The following is an 18,013-nucleotide window of genomic DNA, read 5'->3' as shown; positions in this document are numbered from 1 at the left end:
GAAAATCCAGAGTGAGTTTGTCACACTTCTTACCCCTGAGTATATTTATCAGGGTAGGTTTATTTTAAGAGGGTGTAGAGACATACTTTAATTTCTTGGCAACAAATAAGCAATTTAAACATTTATACACAGCTGTTCCTCAGGAATACATTCATTTGATTTTTTTTTTTTTTAAAATTTTTTTTTTTTTGTATCCCACCTTCTCTTTTTCACACGTGACTACTTGTTTGCAATTAAGCACAAACCTTATTGGCTGTCACAGTTTTAATCCCAGAAGATCCAGATGCTGAATTGCGATTGGTGCACAGAACTGCCCATCAGCATGATAACCCCGCCCTAATACGATGCCCTGATGTCAGCGCAGGCAGACGGTCCTTTTCATCTTATCTGCATTCAAGACACTTTTGGTAAGCGAATGTTTTAAAATACAAACAGAAGTGCTTCTTTATTACAATATAGCTAATCTTGTGTTTGTTGAAGTTTATCTATATACTTTATTTAGGACATTGGTTGCTAGATTAACAGTCCCCTATAATAAACTCGAGTGCAGTTGTCTGCGTCAGCGCGGAGCGCCACTGCTCCTAATTCAGTGGATGCTAGACCTTATATTAATTACAGTACAGTCATCAACTTTACTATGAATCAGCGTTTTAGAGTTGGGAGCACTTTGTCAACACCAGTTCCTAAAGAAAGTACCATGGTGGTATGATGGTACTGGGATGGTATGGTGATGTCAGGTTGATATGCACCTGTATAAGGTGTATTATTATTATCATATGTATGACGTTGATATTGACATGGAGTACTGGGGGTAAAAAAAATACCATGCCAAAGTATAGGATAATCAAGCAAACAAACTAGGTAACATCTATAAAAAGACATGGTACTACTTTCAAATACTTCACTTCTATAAGTTAATCTCTGTTTACCTCTGGTAAAGATGTACAGTAAAATCCTATGGTATCTTGCTGGTTTGTCATATTTCTACTCTATTGCATTTTAAAATATAGTATGGTCTTCAGTAATTTCATCTAATGATGCTTATCTTAGAAATATTTTTTCTCATTTGTTTGGTCATTAACACATAATTAGTGTCATGTTGTACAGTGTGATAATGCATGTTCTGTGCTTTTACTAGTGAAATGGAGCGCCGTTGAGTAGTGAGCCATTGATTTCCATTTGAGTTAATGGACATTTCCACAAGCCTGCCTGCCTGATTGGTAGCTAACAGAGAGCTGCTGACCAATTATGTTCACTCTTAGCTTCTCCTGAAACCTGAAGCCTAAATTTAGCTCTAATGAGACTGGGAGTGTGATTTCAAACCTGCATTATATATAACACATATCCAATAATGGAAACCTTGAACCTTGATTGAAATAAACATGCCTCAGTACAGTTATGTTCTGCAGGAGGTGGTGGATTTAATGTTTTAGCTGAAAATTATTTATTCTATGCACATTCTTGGTTTCATGCATTAAAGAGTAACCTTATGAATATGGAGGAATGTGTTAGATCTTTTGATGAGTCTAGCGTGTTCTCTCTCGTATGTGTCATGGGAGTTAATGTGAGTGAGCGGGTGTAATCCAGAGAGCAGTGTGTGTGTGTGTGTGTGTGTGTCTGTCTGTCTAATAACTTAATCCTGAGAGGCTGGGAACACCAGCCTCCCCCTGTATAATCTTCTGGTGACATACAGTTACCTTACTCGTTTCTGGATTGTAGGCCACAGAGTGAAACTAACAAAACATGTGGATGCTTTAAAGCTACCCTGTGATGTGCAATGGTGTTTATAGGGGATCCTTTGTGTAAAAAGTGCACTTAACTGTACTGAATGTGCACTTGAAGTGTGCTTCAAGTCTTTATAAAAAAAACTGTACTTGCAGATAATGTAATACTAATGAAATAAAAGACCAATTGAATGGATTATTCACCAAAAAAATGAAAATTCTGTCATCAGGAACTGTTTGGTTACACACATTCTTAAACTAACTTCTGTTGTAAGCAGTAGGAGAAAAAAAAAACTGGTTTGGAGAAAATGATGACATATTTTTAATTTTTCTGTCCTTGTAAGAGTCCTTAAATAGAGACACTCGTAACTTTTCAACACACCTACGTAGATTTTGGTGTGCTGACTATAAGCACATGTAAAGTAATTACTAAATCTAACTAGTGAGTTATTCAGTATTACATTTAATATATTTTAAGTGTTCTTAATTGCAACTTTGCCATTACAAATGTCTAATTGCTAATATATTAAAACACACAACATAGAAGTAATTGGAATTATAGGTATATCTTCCTTTTTGGAAAATGTATGGATGGATATATTTTATTTCAATATAAATGCTTGACAAAAAAGGTAAAACAGCGATATAGGACAATTTTGAAGTTGAGGGAGAACATGAGATGGGAGTTTTTCGACATACCCTAACTGACATGAACCGGGAAAAAACAGCCCAGGCAGAGTAAGACAAGACGAGCGTTTGACATTAAAAAGTATATAAATTGTATTATTTTTATGTAAATAACCGATCATTTCACTAGATAAGACCCTTCTTCCTCGGCTGGGGTCATTTACAACCTCATTTGGGATCATTTGAAGCTGCATTTAAACTGTATTTTGGAAGTTCAAAATCGGGGCACCATATCAGTCCATTATATGGAGAAAAATGCTGAAATGTTTTCCTCAAAAAAAAACATTTTTTGTGTGTGTCTAAAGAAAGAAAGACATGAACATCTTGGATGACAAGAGGGTGAGTACATTATATGTGAATCTTTGTTTTGGAAGTGGACTTCTCCTTTAAGTTCAGTCCCTTTAAGTGTCAAACAGACACTTTCATTATTGCAATTCTAAAGTGTGCTTGTTTCAGAAGAAACAGCAGGTGTAGTTGTAAATAAATAAATAAATCTAGATATGTGAATATATTTGACCATTTAGCCATTTACATTTATAACTTAAGATACTATTAAAATAAAATAACCATACACAAGGTTTATTCATGACTATATAAACATAGCAAAAGAGCAACTTGATGTCAGTGAATTTGATAGCAAAATATTAAACCAAGTAGTATATCAAGCAAAAACACACCACTTATTAAGCAAACCATTTCACAAAAAAGTTTTGTTAAGTTTTAATAAAACAACAGTAAAACAAAGAATTTTGTGTAGTTTTTGCACCTTGGTGGAACATGTCTATAGTTCTGTAACAGATATAGATAAGAGATAGATAGTTAAAGGTGTCTTCTTCATCGTTCCATGTCATGGTTTTCATGGCTGTCCTCTTAATAGAGAAGTTCACTTCCAGAACAAAAATTTACAGATAATTTGTTTACAGAACATTTAAGATGTTCATGGCTTTCTTTCTTCAGTCGTAAAGAAATTGTGTTTTTTGAGGAAAACATTTCGGGAATGTTCTTCATATAATGGACTTCTATGGTGCCCACAAGTTTGAATTTCCAAAATACAGTTTAAATGCAGCTTCAAAGGGCTCTAAATGATCCCAGCTGAGGAATAAGAGTCTTATCCAGCGAAACGACTGGTTATTTTCTAAAAAAACAAAAATTGCAATTTATATACTTTTTAACCTCTGTGTAATCTGGGTCAGTACAGTTAGGGTATGTCGAAAAACTCCCGTCATGTTCTCCTACAACTTCAAAATCATCCTACATCACTGTTTTACCTTTTTTGGCATTTGACCTTCTTTGCACGTTCACTTTGTTAAAACTGGGTCGGTACTTCTGCAGCGATTCAGGACGATTTTGAAGTTGGAGGAGAAAACGAGATGGGTGTTTTTCGTCATACTCTAACTGTATTTACCCGGATTACACAGAGTATGTATGCGCATCGCAGAGCTAGACAAGATGAGCATTTGTGGTTAAAAGGTATATAAACTGTAATTTTTTTCACTAGATAAGACCCTTCTTCCTTAGAGCCCTTTGAAGCTTCATTTGGACTGCATTTTGGAAGTTCAAATATGTTTATATTTTAGTCTTATGTGACATTGTGAATGAAGCACAATAGATGGTGTGAGGATTTTGGTCTAATTGTCTGCCTGTTTGCGTGTTCTTACAGGCGCTGAGGTTTGTTTGTGTGTATGCGGTGAGGTGGAGTCATGCCGCTGGTGAAGAGAAACATCGAGCCCCGGCACCTGTGTAGAGGAGCTTTACCTGAGACCATCAGCAATGAGCTGGAGTGTGTGACCAACAACACTCTCTCCGCCATCATACGCCAACTCAGCAGCCTCAGTAAGACCTGCTTCATTATATTAGACAGAAATAGAATTTTACTTTTAAAACTAGAATAAATAATGGGCATGAAAATGTTATGAATTCCCTCAAATTCATAATTTGACTTGACAGACCTTATACAAAAGGGGCTAATGAAATTAAAGGAATAGTTCACCCAAAAATAAAAATTTGCTGAAAGTGTACTGTCCCTCAGGCCACCCAAGATGTAGATGAGTTTATTCCTTCATAAGATTTGGAGAAATGTGTCATTCCATTTGCTCACCAATGCATCCTCTGTAGTGAATGGGTGCCGTCAGAATGAGAGTCCAAACAGCTGATATAAACATCACAATAATCCACAAGTAATCCACACCACTCCGGTACATCAGTGAACATCTTGAGAAGACAAAAGCTGCATGTTTGTAAGAAACAATCCATCATTATGATATTTTTAACTTCAAACTATTGCTTTTAGCTAAAATGCAGGTCCTCTATCCATAATATTACTTTCTGCAGTGAAAAAAGTCATCTGGTCTGAATCTGGAGAGAAATCTGCACAGATCAAGCACTGTTTACAGTTCAAAACAGCTCTAAACAAATATGTGGGAGGATTTTGATGTGAGAAAACAACAGGAGATGACCTTTTTCACAGGAGGAAGTGTTAATATAGTTTATGAACTTGTGTTTTGGACAGAAGCTACAGTTTGAAGTTAAAATGCCTTGATGATAGGTCTGTTTCTTACAAACATGCAGCTTTTTAGTTCACGAGGCATTAATTGATGGACTGGAAATTGTCACAATGGGAATGTGCTGGATTGACACTAATATGAGACTGAGATAGTATTTTAAGTAGAAAAAATATCTATATTTAAAATCTAACTTTACTTAAATGTGTTATAGATGTTAAATTAAAACAGTAAAACAATTTAAAAAATATAGCAAGCATTTGTTTCAGCTAATAGAAACCACTGCAGATAAAAAACGTGCAGCCTGTTTTCTGGAAACCCAGTTTGACATTTCAGTTTACTTTATAATATAGTTGAATCTTATCCATGCAAGTTCTGTTCTCCACAAATACATTATAAATCGATAGAATAAATGAGATGGGATAACATTGCTTTTTTGTTTACTGGTCTAATGCTCTAAAGCTTAATCCCACGAAGCGCAGAGCGATCGACAGATGTGGACGCAGAGTACATGCATGTATGGGTTAAAAAGCGCTGAACCGCTGAATTCATATTCACCATATGATATGTGTGTTTGTGCGATTTGCAGTGAATCACCCTGTGTGTGTGTGTTTTGCATTTTTACAGTAGATTAGAGCATGCAAATGAATTATGAACATAACAACTATGACTGTGAACAAAAGCTGAGGAATAACCACTATCGAACAGGTTGCTTCAAGAGGATTGTTCCTAATAAGTGTACCTCAGTCTTTCTTTCTCAACTACTATAGGTAAACATGCAGAGGACGTGTTCGGTGAGCTCTTTAATGAAGCCAATACGTTCTACCTCCGTGCTAATTCTCTACAGGACCGTATAGACCGTCTCGCAATCAAGGTCACTCAGCTGGACTCCAGTGTGGAGGAAGGTCAGTCAAAGGTCAAAAGTTAAAGATCACATGCACTTTACCAGACATGGGATGCTTATTTAACAGGACATTCCAAACTAAACCTAACATACATACAGTATGTGGGTCAAAAATGACCTGTGCATCGCCTTTCTTTGGTATATATTTTTCTTGATGTGATCTTTCAATCTGACATTCCCAGACTTCCTACAGCAAGGCATCTGTGATTATATAAGCCTCCCCTCCCCCCCCCCCCCATGTGTGTTATTTATGTTTTGTGTGTTATAAAGACATTTGTACCATTACCACTTGACTGCTCATAGATCACTGACTATTAAAAGTTACTGTCAGTGGTAAGCAGCAACATGTCAACAGAGTTATATTCCTGTAAATTACACAGGAAGGTCAACCAAACAACATCAGACTTAGTACCACTGAATAATTAATAGCATGATACAGAAATGACAGTCAGGCCCAGAGTTCATTGAACTATTTTCAAGAAAAACATGTGGAATTGATTTAAACATGGTAAATGTGTTAAATGGAACTACTATAACATAAGTTGTGAAACCAACATATATTCATCTCATAGATAAGTATAGACCAGGTGTAGAATTTTGTAAATGTTGGTTAGCTAATTCTGACAGAATCTGTGAAGCGCTGATTTCATGTGTACCTAGAGGTAGTTGATGTATAGTTGTGTAATATTCTCTTTGCTTCATTTTTGTCACAGTTTCACTGCAGGATATTAACATGCGTAAAGCGTTTAAGAGCTCTACTGTTCAAGACCAGCAGGTGGTGACAAAGAGCAGCATTCCAAACCCCATCACAGAGATGTACAACACCAGCGACAAACCTCCACCTCTCAACATACTCTCTGCCTACAGTGTGTGTGTATGCTTTCTTCTTCTTCTTCTTCTTCTTCTTCTTTATATATTAAGATGCTTAGTGTGTATTAATGTTTTGCTTGTTTCATGTAGGGATGACCATACTGATGCAATTAAGTTCTACACAGACCCCTCATATTTCTTTGACTTGTGGAAGGAGAAAATGCTTCAAGACACAGAAGACAAGAGAAAAGAGAAGAGAAAACATAGGGTAAAAAAAAAAAAAAACGTCTTATGAAAATTTTTGGTCTATAAATCTGGTAACACTCTTGCAAAAGTAGTTGGGTTTGCATCAATGTACGATCTAAAGGAAAAGCTCACCTAAAAATGAAAATTTGCTGAAAATGTACTCATCATTCCATCGCCGTCTCAAGAAAGGATCCTCTGCATGGATGCCGTCAGAATGAGAGTCTGATAAAAAAATCACCACTAATCCACCACTCCTGTCCATCAGTTAACATCTTGTGAAGTGAAAAGCTGTGTGTTTGTAAGAAACAAATCCATGTAAGGAACAGTTTGAAGTTAAAAAAAAAGTTTAAATGATGGATATATTTTTGGTTTATTTATTATCTACCTGATTTACAACAAACACGCAGCTTTTGGCTTTGCAAGATGTTAACTGATGGACTGGAGTGGTGTGGATTACTTGTGGATTATTGTGATGTTTTTATCAGCTGTTTGGACTCTCATTCTGACGGCACCCATTCACTGCAGAGGATCCACTGCTGAGCAAGTGATGCAATGCTGCATTTCTCCAACTCATCTACCTTTAGGATGACCTGAAGGTGAGTAAATTTTCAGCAAATTAAATTTTTTGGGTAAACTATTCCTATAAGGACTATTTAAACTAAACTATTCACAGTCTCTTTACTATATGATTCACTCCAACTGATCCACTCCCAGATGAAATATGTATTGCTCAGAAGTAATTTGCTGATTTCTTTTTCCATTGCGCTCACTATGTCCTGTCTTTCTTTTCTCCACAAACTCTCTCATCCACAGGAGCAGAAGCGTTGTGTTGATGGCACGTTGCCTCGTGAGGTGAAAAAGGTTCGTAAGGCTCATAACCGCAGACAGGAATGGAACATGATGGCTTTTGACAAGGAGCTGCGACCAGACCATCATCATCATCATCATTCACTTCACAGGGGTGTATCGTCTGAGGGCTCGCTGTCTCCAGATGGCAGGTTTGGCAAATTTATCCCTCATGGTATAAATGCCTGCTATTTTAAAAAGCATTGATGCCATAATCACATTGCCACTAATTGGCTACAGTAATGCACTAAATGAAAGTGAATAGGACAATGCAATGCAAACATTTACACGCACAATGCGAAATGCACGCTGGCATGGTATGCACAAGGACGCAAGAGCAGTTATTTAAAGTTAGAATTAAATCAAAATAGGCAATTCTATGAAAGCCCGTTTCTGCCACTGAATTTAAAAAAAAAAGAAAAAAAAAGTTATTGCGACTTGTTTTTTCTTCTTCTCAGAATTGTGTGATACAAACTCGCAATTCTGACTTTTTTTCTCAGAATTGTGAGATATAAACTCACAATTGCAATTTATAATCGAGAACAAAATCGAGAACAACTTTATTTCTGAGAAATAAAGTTGCAGTTGCATGATATAAACTTGCAATTGTGAGTTATAAAGTCAGAATACCGAGATATAAAGTTGCCATTCTGAGAAATAAAGTCTGAATTGCGAGATACAAAGTCGCAATTGCGAGAAAAAAAACAGAATTGTGAGTCTATATCTCACAATTTTGACTTTATAACTCGGAATTGTGCGTTCATATCTCACAGTTCTGAAAAAAAAAGTCAGACTTGCGAGATAAAAGTCGCAATTACCTTTTTAATATTTTATTTAGTGGCGGAAATGGGCTTCCATACAATTCTTATTTTTATGGAATATTGCAGTGTATATAAATAATTTATTAACCTTCAGTAACCTGTCACTCACATCCAGAGATTAAATCAATTCCTGATATACAAAATCAAATCCCACCTTATGTTTTTTCATTCCAAAAGCTGAAAAAGATAATTGCAAAAAAGTGCTGAAACAAAATTAAAAAAAAACGCAAGTGGATGTTTTTTATTATTATTATTATTATTATTTTCCCTTTAAACTCTGAGGAAACATTTTAATTTTTATTGCATTTTTATTTTGAATTTGGAATATTCTGTGCAGATATTTGCTTTCACAAGATTCCTCAAAATAATGTTTAAATTTTGTATATTTACACTAATCCATTAAAGTTTGAAATAATTAGATATTAAAGTTTTTCTTTTGTCCTTCTGCTCACCAAGGCTGCATCAGTTATAATTAAAAATACAGTAAAAACAATATTTTACAATTTAAAAGATCTGTTTTCCATTTAAAAATATTTTAAAATGTAATCTATTGCTATGATGAATCAACAGCAATCATTACTCCAGTCTATGGAGTATGGAGAATATGCTGATTAGAATGAACATTTATGATTATTATCAATGTTGAAAATAGTTTTTGCTTTTTAATATCTGTGTAAATCACGATACACTATTGTTCAAAGATTTGGGATAAGTAATAAATGCTCTTCTTTAGAACTTTAAATTCATCAAAGAATCCTTAAAAATGTATCATAGTTTTCATAAAAAATATTGGGATTGTGTCCAACATTGATAATAATAAGAAAACTATTAATAATAATTGGTATAATCGAGAACCAAGTCTGCATATTAGACTTATTTTTGAAGGATTGTATAAGACTTAAGACATTTATAACTGTTTTACTGTGTTTTTGATCAAATAAATGCAGGTTTGATGAGCACAAGAGGCTTCTTTTAAAACTTTTAAAAAATAGCAATTATTTCAAACATTGAACTGGTAGTGCAGATTTGTATTGAGTGCTTTATAATTACTTTAAATAAAACTTTTTTTTTTCTGGTTCAGTTCCTCAAAATCCTCATAATCTTCTTTCCAACAGACCACATCCAAACAACTCAGACTATCCAGTCCCAGCGTGTCACGCTCAAGCACGGGCACATGCACAGCCGCATCCCTTCATGCCTGTGGACACAGCGTCATCTAGCGCAAATGGAGGGGTAGAGCACGAGTACCACAGCATTGGAGGGCCTGTGGGTGATGTAGGCTACAGAGTGGGTGGAATTGCTCGAACACATCCAACTCCTCCACAGTACCCACCCCCTGAAAATGGAGTGAATGGAAACATCACGCTTCCACCAACAGATTATGGGTAACAGCAAATTCAAATAAACAAGATATTGTAGTTATGTCTTGAAACATTTCTCTGCTGAAGGTCTGCTGTGAAGCACTAGTGTCCCACCTTCCACACACACCATATAAACATACAACTTTAAACCACATAACATTCTGTATAGTGTAGCTTATTTAAATATGTCTACAATTTAAGGTATATTTCTAGTGTAAATCTTTCAATCTTGATGTTGTATTTTTTGCTACTCCTGACAATCACTTGTATGCTTTTAGAGTCAAATTGTTGTATCAAGCCATATTCATTTTGACCAGGGGTGCCCAGACTTGGTCCTGGAGGGCCGGTGTCCTGCAGAGTTTAGCTCCAACCCTAGTTGGGCACACCTGAACCAGATAATCAAGCTCTTACTAAGCATACTAGAAACAGAGTTTGTCTTTCTATTGGGAGATGAGAGGGTCTGTATTACTTACTATTGGAGAAAGCGTAATTGCTAACTTGGATCACGTGTCTCTAAATGACCAATCACATTACAGCCTTGACGTCACTGATTTTCAGTCAGAGTTGTGCGACACTCAGTCACCTTTTACGGATACCATAGGAATGAGAAGTACCGTAAGCTGAATCCCACCTGTCGCAAAAAGCTAGTGACTTCTCTTATAAAACAGCATTTTTTTCGTGGTAAACTCTAAAAATAGTTCAATCCAAAGGTATTGTTTAGTGTAAAACATGTTGAAAATTAGCAGATAGGCTGATGATTCATTAGATGATAAGCTGTTTCCTCTACAAAGCTGTTTATTTAGCATAGTAGAGCCTCTCCTCCACTGACATCTATTCAAAAAAAAAAAAGGCCTCTGGTCTCCTTTCCCACATACTGCCAGACCGGAAGCGTTAGCTTTAGCCATTACGATTTTTTGGGTAATGGCTTGCCATCTAGTGGCTTTGCCAGGTGTGTTGAGGCAAGTTGGAGCTAAAACCTGAAGGTCGACGGCCTTTCTGGACCAAGTTTGGGCACCCCTGATTTTGGCCATGAACAATGCAGCATGTGCATAATAACTTCAGCATAAATTAGAGCTTTTCATTTTTTAAATTGAGAGTTCCAGAATACTGGAATAATGTGTTGAGCACTTTTAGAAAGATAAAAGGATTTTGGAAAGAAAATTTGGAGTTGTGGCAGTCAAATAATCAGTGGGGTATAACGGGGCTAAAGGCACCCCATAAGAAAAAATATGCTTTTCACTGCACCCAAAGTGTATGAGTGCAGAAAAATACATTTGTGTGAAAATAAAGTCATTTATTTTGTTTAAAAATCTTATAAAACGTATAAAAGGTAAGGTTCACCAGCATGGGGTAAAAGGCACACAGTATTGATACAAATACTTTAGCTAAAATAATGTTGTTGTTTTTTGTTTTGTTTTTTTTAATAATGTCTGAGTTAATACTAGTTCAAAACAATCACTTTTTGCAAAGTTTGTACTATTTTGTGCTAATCTTAAAAAAAAAACAAAAACAAAACAATATATATATATAAATATATATTTTGTTTTTTTTTGTTGTTGTTGTTGTTGTTCAGTAAATATACTGTCATTAAATTATGTTAATATAAAACATATTTTAAAATACAGAAATAAAATCATTTTAAAATGTAAAGATTCTGAGAGCATTGAAGGGGATCCCATAATAATTCAGTATAGATTTACAGTAGTAACAACAAATTATATTTTATTATATGATATGATTAATAGCATGTTTTTAAATATGATGGGTTCATTCTAAACATGGTGATGATCTCTAAGATAGACACCCAACATAATATATGATTTTTAACATCTGAATCTAACCATGTCATGTTAACAAATGGAAAAGTCAGCCTTCTCTTAATTATCATGTTAATATTGTGCCTTTTAGCCCCAACAGCAGGGGCTCTTTTTACTTCAAATACCATACTTTAACATATTCTTTTGTCATTTAAAAACTGCTGTTTTAATTATCCTAAACAAAACTGAAAATCATTATGAAGACCTTTGTCTTTCTTATTTGCTACTTAAATCTACAACATTTTTAAAAACATCAAATATTAGATCAAGCAAGCACAGAATCGACTTTGGGCTGTTGCCCGCGATCGCACCAAGCACGTGTATGTTGAAAAGCGGATGTTTTGGAAAGTTCTACGCCACGTATTTCTGCCATCGAGTGGTTTAGAGGAAAATAAAATCAAAGGCGCCTTTAGCCCTGTTCTACCCTACTTGATACTTTTTAACACATAACGTAATAAGTTCTTAACGCAAAGTCAATATTTCTGCAAATTTTCTTGGTTTATTCTGGTTTATTATTTTTTTTCAGATGAACCCACTTAATGTAAGTAGGGATTTCTTGGCCAGAAAAAGCTACACAGTGGAACAGACTTAATGCGAATAGTCAAAAGCCTGTATCCAAAACAAAATATACAGTATGGTGGTGACCATGTATGCTGGTCCATGTAGAGGTTTCAAAAACTAGGTTTTTCACGCTCTCTTTTTCTCCCTTATAGTATGATGGAGTACTATGCCAGTTCAGGCCCGCCGCCACCTCCACCAGGTCCCGTCATTCCATCTGCACAGACGGCTTTCGCCTCACCTCCAGCTACTCCTCATCCTGGAGCGATCACATCAGCCTTACGCTATCCTCTTCCACCTCTCCCACCTCCTGGACCTGTTTTAGCTTCACCTCCTGAAGGTCCACCTCCTCCTCCAGCCCCTCCCGTCCCACCTCATCCAGTAGCGCTTGGAGAGGGACGGAGACTGACTCTGCAGCCTGTCACAGACGCTCGCAGCGACCTGCTCTCGGCAATACGCATGGGTAAGTGGAGTGTGTTTGTGCGTATGGACAACAGTCCATAGTGGCACACTTTAACATGACCACAGTACAGTACACTCTTGTGAAAAAGAAGTACACTTCAGCATACTTTTATAAAGAGTACTTATTATGGAAATAATATACATTAAAAGACTGTTCCTAAGTGTGAGCTGGATGTAATGTTTTCTGACGTAATTATGTGTTAAATCCCATGAAGTGAAAAACTGTGTTATAGTGTAAATTTATATTTCATGCAGTTGAATTAGAGTGTTTTTGACCAACTTATTTAGAACTTAAGTACATCTTTATGTGTACTTTCATAATTATTCCATTGTCTTTGCTGTCAAATATAATGACAAACATTTATTGTACACTTCATTTTCCACTGAAAATTATGTATTTGAAAACATAGTTATAATAATAAGGAAGTTGCAATTTAGTACATTTAAAATGTGTTAAGTTTGTAATATTACAATATTACATATAACATGTAATACTGAATTACACACTACAGTTAAATTGTAATCAAGTGCTTCACATGTACTTCTTTAAAGCATTACAAAAGATTATTTAAACATAATTGTTTAAAATTGTAATTTGACATGATTACAAACTGCATTTTACATGTGTTGTCATGAAAGTGGACTTTTGTTAGGTACATTTATATTATCTGCAAGTACATACTTTTAAGATTTGAGATACATAACAAGTGCACATTCAATACAATTAAGCTGACTTCTTTTTCACAAAGGCATTCATGATACAGTACATAATCTGAAATGGATTATGACCACGTTTTGATAAATATTGTAATATTCTATTTTTTGTTGTTTAGTCCAAGCTCAACAGCTGCTATATATGTTAAAATTTTAAAAGTGTCAAACTGCTATGCACAAAACGTGTTTACATGAGTGTTTTTTGTGTTCAGGTATTCAGCTAAAGAAAGTACAGGAGCAACAAGAACAGCAGGCTAAAAGAGAGCCTGTGGGAAATGATGTGGCCACTATACTGTCTCGCCGCATTGCAGTGGAGTATAGCGACTCAGAAGATGACTCAGAACTTGATGAGAATGAATGGTCTGACTGATGATAGTCAACCACACACACAGGAGTAAATATCAGGACATATTTTCACCTTCAGACAGCCAGTAGTTGATCATTAAAGGTGCTGTATGTCATTTTTTGACTCTTCTAAAGCACACAAATACCATAATATGTTTGCAAATATTTAGAAAATATTCAAAGTTCATATACTTGTTTTCCCCGAATAACAGCGATACAGCCAGTTATTATTCTGCTTTGAAATGTGCGCTCTCTGTCAGAATGTCTGTTTTTGTCTTGGGCTGTCTGACTCCACCCACTCTCAATTACACCTAATAATATTTAGACATCCCAGGTTGCCAGCTGGCAGAAAGCACAGTGTACTGCAGCCATGAAAAAGTCTTGACGTACATCTAAAAAGATCTGTGATCAACACAATTGTTCATTTAAAAAGAAAGAAAAGATAGAAAGAAAGAAATTGCAAACCATTTGTACAAAAAATTTCAATCTGGCGAATAAGCAATCATGGTATTGTAAGAAGCTAACATGATCTGCAAATGTGTTTCTTCAGTATTTTCTGTTTTTATTAATTAAAGGGGTTTTGATTCTTTAGGGTCTTAATAAAAAGTCTATAATATACTTTGGTTAAAAATTCTCAATGGTAGTGTAAAACAACACCCTTTTTACCTTGTCAAAATAAGCTCTGCAAAAATCATCCCATTCTGGTCGAGGCTGCTTTAAATGCAAATGAGCTCTGCTCGCCCCCGCCCCTCTCTTCTCTCTGTGGAGAGACGAGCCTGTTTACTTTAGCCGCGTTTAGCCGCGTTTAGCCGCTAAACTTGCTAACTAGCACATTATTAGGAAAGACAATCGCAAAGATTCATTAAAAAAACCCTTATACTCCTGCTGTAAGTGAAGCTGGATCACGATTAATTTGCACAAACATAGATGGATATATTTAGAACAGGAGGCGCATTCCCTTCACAAACAAAGGTAATCTACTGCATCTTCAGCGGCTCAGATGTCAGGAATCAATTCTTGTCTAATTTACATCCCTGCTCCGGCATTAAAACATGGAGGTTGGACTGTTAAAGCTGATCTGAGGTAAGACGCTCATGTCAATCAACTATGGTGGGAGAGGCCTCTGTGGGTGTGACACAACAAACGACAGGCATCTGAGAACGGCTCGATTTGAAAATTATTTTTACAGATTAATTAAAAACCACTGCATGGATTTTTATCATTATAGGGTAGATTTGTACATACACTGACAACACACATTAATGTTTAAACAACATGTAAAAGTGAACTTAGTATCGATGACCCCTTTAAATATTATTTCAACTGAATAATCTGATAATGTTATTTATGTTTATTATTTATTACCTCTTTTCCTTAGCTTGTACCAAGAATGAAGTCTTATCCAAATTCCATGACGTTTTGTTGCTGTTAAATAAATTCTCTTTCAGAGTGATAAACAAATTAACTCAAATGTGCTTTCAAACAAGAAATGTGACATCTAAGCAGAATGTGACAACATTTAATACTATTACAATATTTCCATAAGGCATTATAGAATTGCAGATTGACTTTCTTTCATTTATGCCAATGTGAAATGTTTATCAATTCGAGTGATTACAAATTTAAATCTCTAGGGCTAATAACAGCTTTAGACTTGCTGTTGACCACTGGATATACACCTTCTAAAAGAAAGCGTAAAAAATGAAAGATTAACTAAATAGTTCAGTACAGAAAATAATGAAGAATTCATATTAATGGAGAGCTAAACTGTGAAACGCTACTGTCTGTCTTTATAAGTGACACTACAATAAACACTTGTGTATGATGTTGAGATTCATTAGCTGCTATAATTAAATAACTATAAGAGTAACAAAGTGCATTAAATGATAAAATTGCTTACGCAACACAATGGCAAGTCGTTTAATTATTTTATAACAAATACGAGTTTGCAACATAAAATAACTAGAAGCTGCTGAAACTGACAAGTCCTCCCACTAATGTGTGACTGGGCTACAAAAGACGATACATGAACAATAAATCCAGTGGCATTGATAATAAAACGTACGCTATAGTTATTTTTGACGTGACTGACTCTGGTTCGAATCCGTCTTTTTTCCCACCTTTTCAAAACTCATATCACATCGGAAAGGCATTTATTTTCAATAAAAATGATTGAAATAATGAGGGCTTATAGTAGGCTTATAGTATCCCAATAAGGTAGCATCCAGTGCTGCAAGCGAGCCACCGCCATGGATGGAATGGCTTTTGGTAAAATTTCCATGCTCCAAAAACAATACCAAGTACCTCTTTCAATTTGTGCAGAATTTTGCTCTGCTTTGCTCAGTGTTCTTGCCAAAGGCACCAACAGCACCAACACCATACAGCAATGGATCGTAAGCCAATCTGACTGGTAACTGTTGATTGTAATGTGTTGAAACACAGTAACAAGTTTTTAGCTTTGTCGAATACATCCTCCCACTCCTGAGACCACAGCCACTGTTTTTTTGCAAGGAGCAAAGAACATTAAGAGGGGCTAACAACAATGCCAAATTAGGAAAAAATCGACTGTAATAGTTTAGAAGTCCCAGAAATGAACAAATTTGATTTAAGTCCCTTGGTTCGTCCATGACTAACCTGACCTTATGAAGACGCTGAGCATCTATGATATGCCCAAAATACTCGGAATCAGAAACAGAAAGAGCTTTGTTGCCAAGTATGCTTGTGCATACAAGGAATTTGCATTAGTATCATAAGCTTCCAGTACACAGAGACAACAACAACACAGAGACAATAAAAATAAGATGAGAATAAAAAAAATACACATAAGTAAAAATAAATTGAGAATAAATAAGTGGTATGTACAGCTATAGATAATAGAATAGAATAGAACAGAATAGAATAGAAGAAGATGCAGGGATGTATTAGGATGGAGGTGGTAACAAACAAATATGAGGTTATTGCACATTGTTATTGCATAATGGGGGAACATTTAACTGGGGAAAGAAACTGTTCTTGTGCAAAATACTCCAGCGAATCTTCAAAGAATTTACATTTCTCACGCTGGACACACAGACAAAATTCATTCAAATGATTGAGGACTGTTGTTCATCATCTAATACCAGTCACTAATATATTGTCTAGGTAGCAGTTCACATGAGGGAGGGCTTGTAAAATCTTCCATCACCCTTTGGAAATTTTCAGGAGCCGATGCAATCCCAAATGGTAACTGATTGTAATAGAACAGCCCCTTTGATGTGGTGATAGTGAGGCACTTACATGAGCTTTCTGCCCCAGGAACATGTTGGTATGCATTTGAGAGATCCAATTTGGTGAAACATTGGCCCCCTGCTAATGATAAATAGAGCCTATATTTGTGGGATTTGGTAACGTTTAACACAAAGGGCAGGATTCACTGTTACCTTAAAATCCCCACAATCACATCCCTGTTTCTTTTTACAGCTGTCAAGATCAGCATGGCCCCTGGGGAGACGATGCCCCATCTCCAATAACTGATTTATTTCAGCCTCAACTTTCAGCTTCAAGGCATAGGGGACACTGCGGGCTTGGCAAAATCATGGTTGAGACTGTGGCTTGAGTGAAACTGTGTCTTTGAAAGCTTTCAACAAGCCCAGTCATTTCCTCAAGACATTTTTGTGTTTTGCTAGAACTGTCTTACCTGTGCCCCTTTTTCACACTCTTAATTTCATGCCAGTTCAGCTTGATTTTCTATTTTTCATTCTCTGGTGAAAAGTGCTGGGGTGGTTCTTTCCATGACATGAAGTGGTAATTTTGCTTTTTGCTTTTTCATTTCCACTTTGACTTTGATAACTCCTACTGGAGACACTACCTCTCCTGTATATGTTTACAGGATTACATCTGTTGTACACAGCGGTTATGAGTTGTTTGTGCATAGTAACATTCTATTGAAATTAGGAAAACATAATCTCCTAATTTCCTGATTTCTCCCTCTACTTTTGGTTTAAAACAAATGTGTGACACATTTGGTAGAGCATCTTCCCATGTCTGACTCATCAAGGGCATCCATGAGACCGATGAACACAACCATTTCATCAGGTGTTATTCCACAAGTTCACTACAGTCATCCAATCAAATGATTTCAGTAGTCGGCCCTTCACCTCACACAACTCAAAAAAACAATCCTAGTCGCAAAAATTTTATATATTTATCTTTTATATAGCATGAAATATACACTGAGA

At 35.8% G+C, this 18,013-nt stretch overlaps 1 protein-coding gene across 1 annotated transcript; it reads left to right on the top strand.

Moving 5' to 3' along the window:
* Positions 1-336: 336 nt before the first annotated feature.
* On the top strand, positions 337-14,231 carry wasf3a (WASP family member 3a). The gene is made up of 9 exons (XM_051108944.1): positions 337-407; positions 4,072-4,244; positions 5,683-5,817; positions 6,530-6,683; positions 6,777-6,894; positions 7,686-7,870; positions 9,655-9,924; positions 12,431-12,738; positions 13,664-14,231. The coding sequence occupies exons 2-9, from the start codon at positions 4,112-4,114 to the stop codon at positions 13,819-13,821; spliced, it is 1,461 nt and encodes a 486-aa protein (XP_050964901.1). The 5' UTR covers positions 337-407; positions 4,072-4,111; the 3' UTR covers positions 13,822-14,231.
* The last annotated feature ends 3,782 nt before the right edge of the window (positions 14,232-18,013 follow it).

The sequence above is a fragment of the Labeo rohita genome, chromosome 5, assembly GCF_022985175.1.
Source record: "Labeo rohita strain BAU-BD-2019 chromosome 5, IGBB_LRoh.1.0, whole genome shotgun sequence".
In the NCBI taxonomy this organism is placed as follows: Eukaryota; Metazoa; Chordata; class Actinopteri; order Cypriniformes; family Cyprinidae; genus Labeo; species Labeo rohita.
The sequence above is the reverse complement of the archived record's forward strand: the minus strand, read 5'-3'. Positions and strand labels throughout refer to the sequence as shown.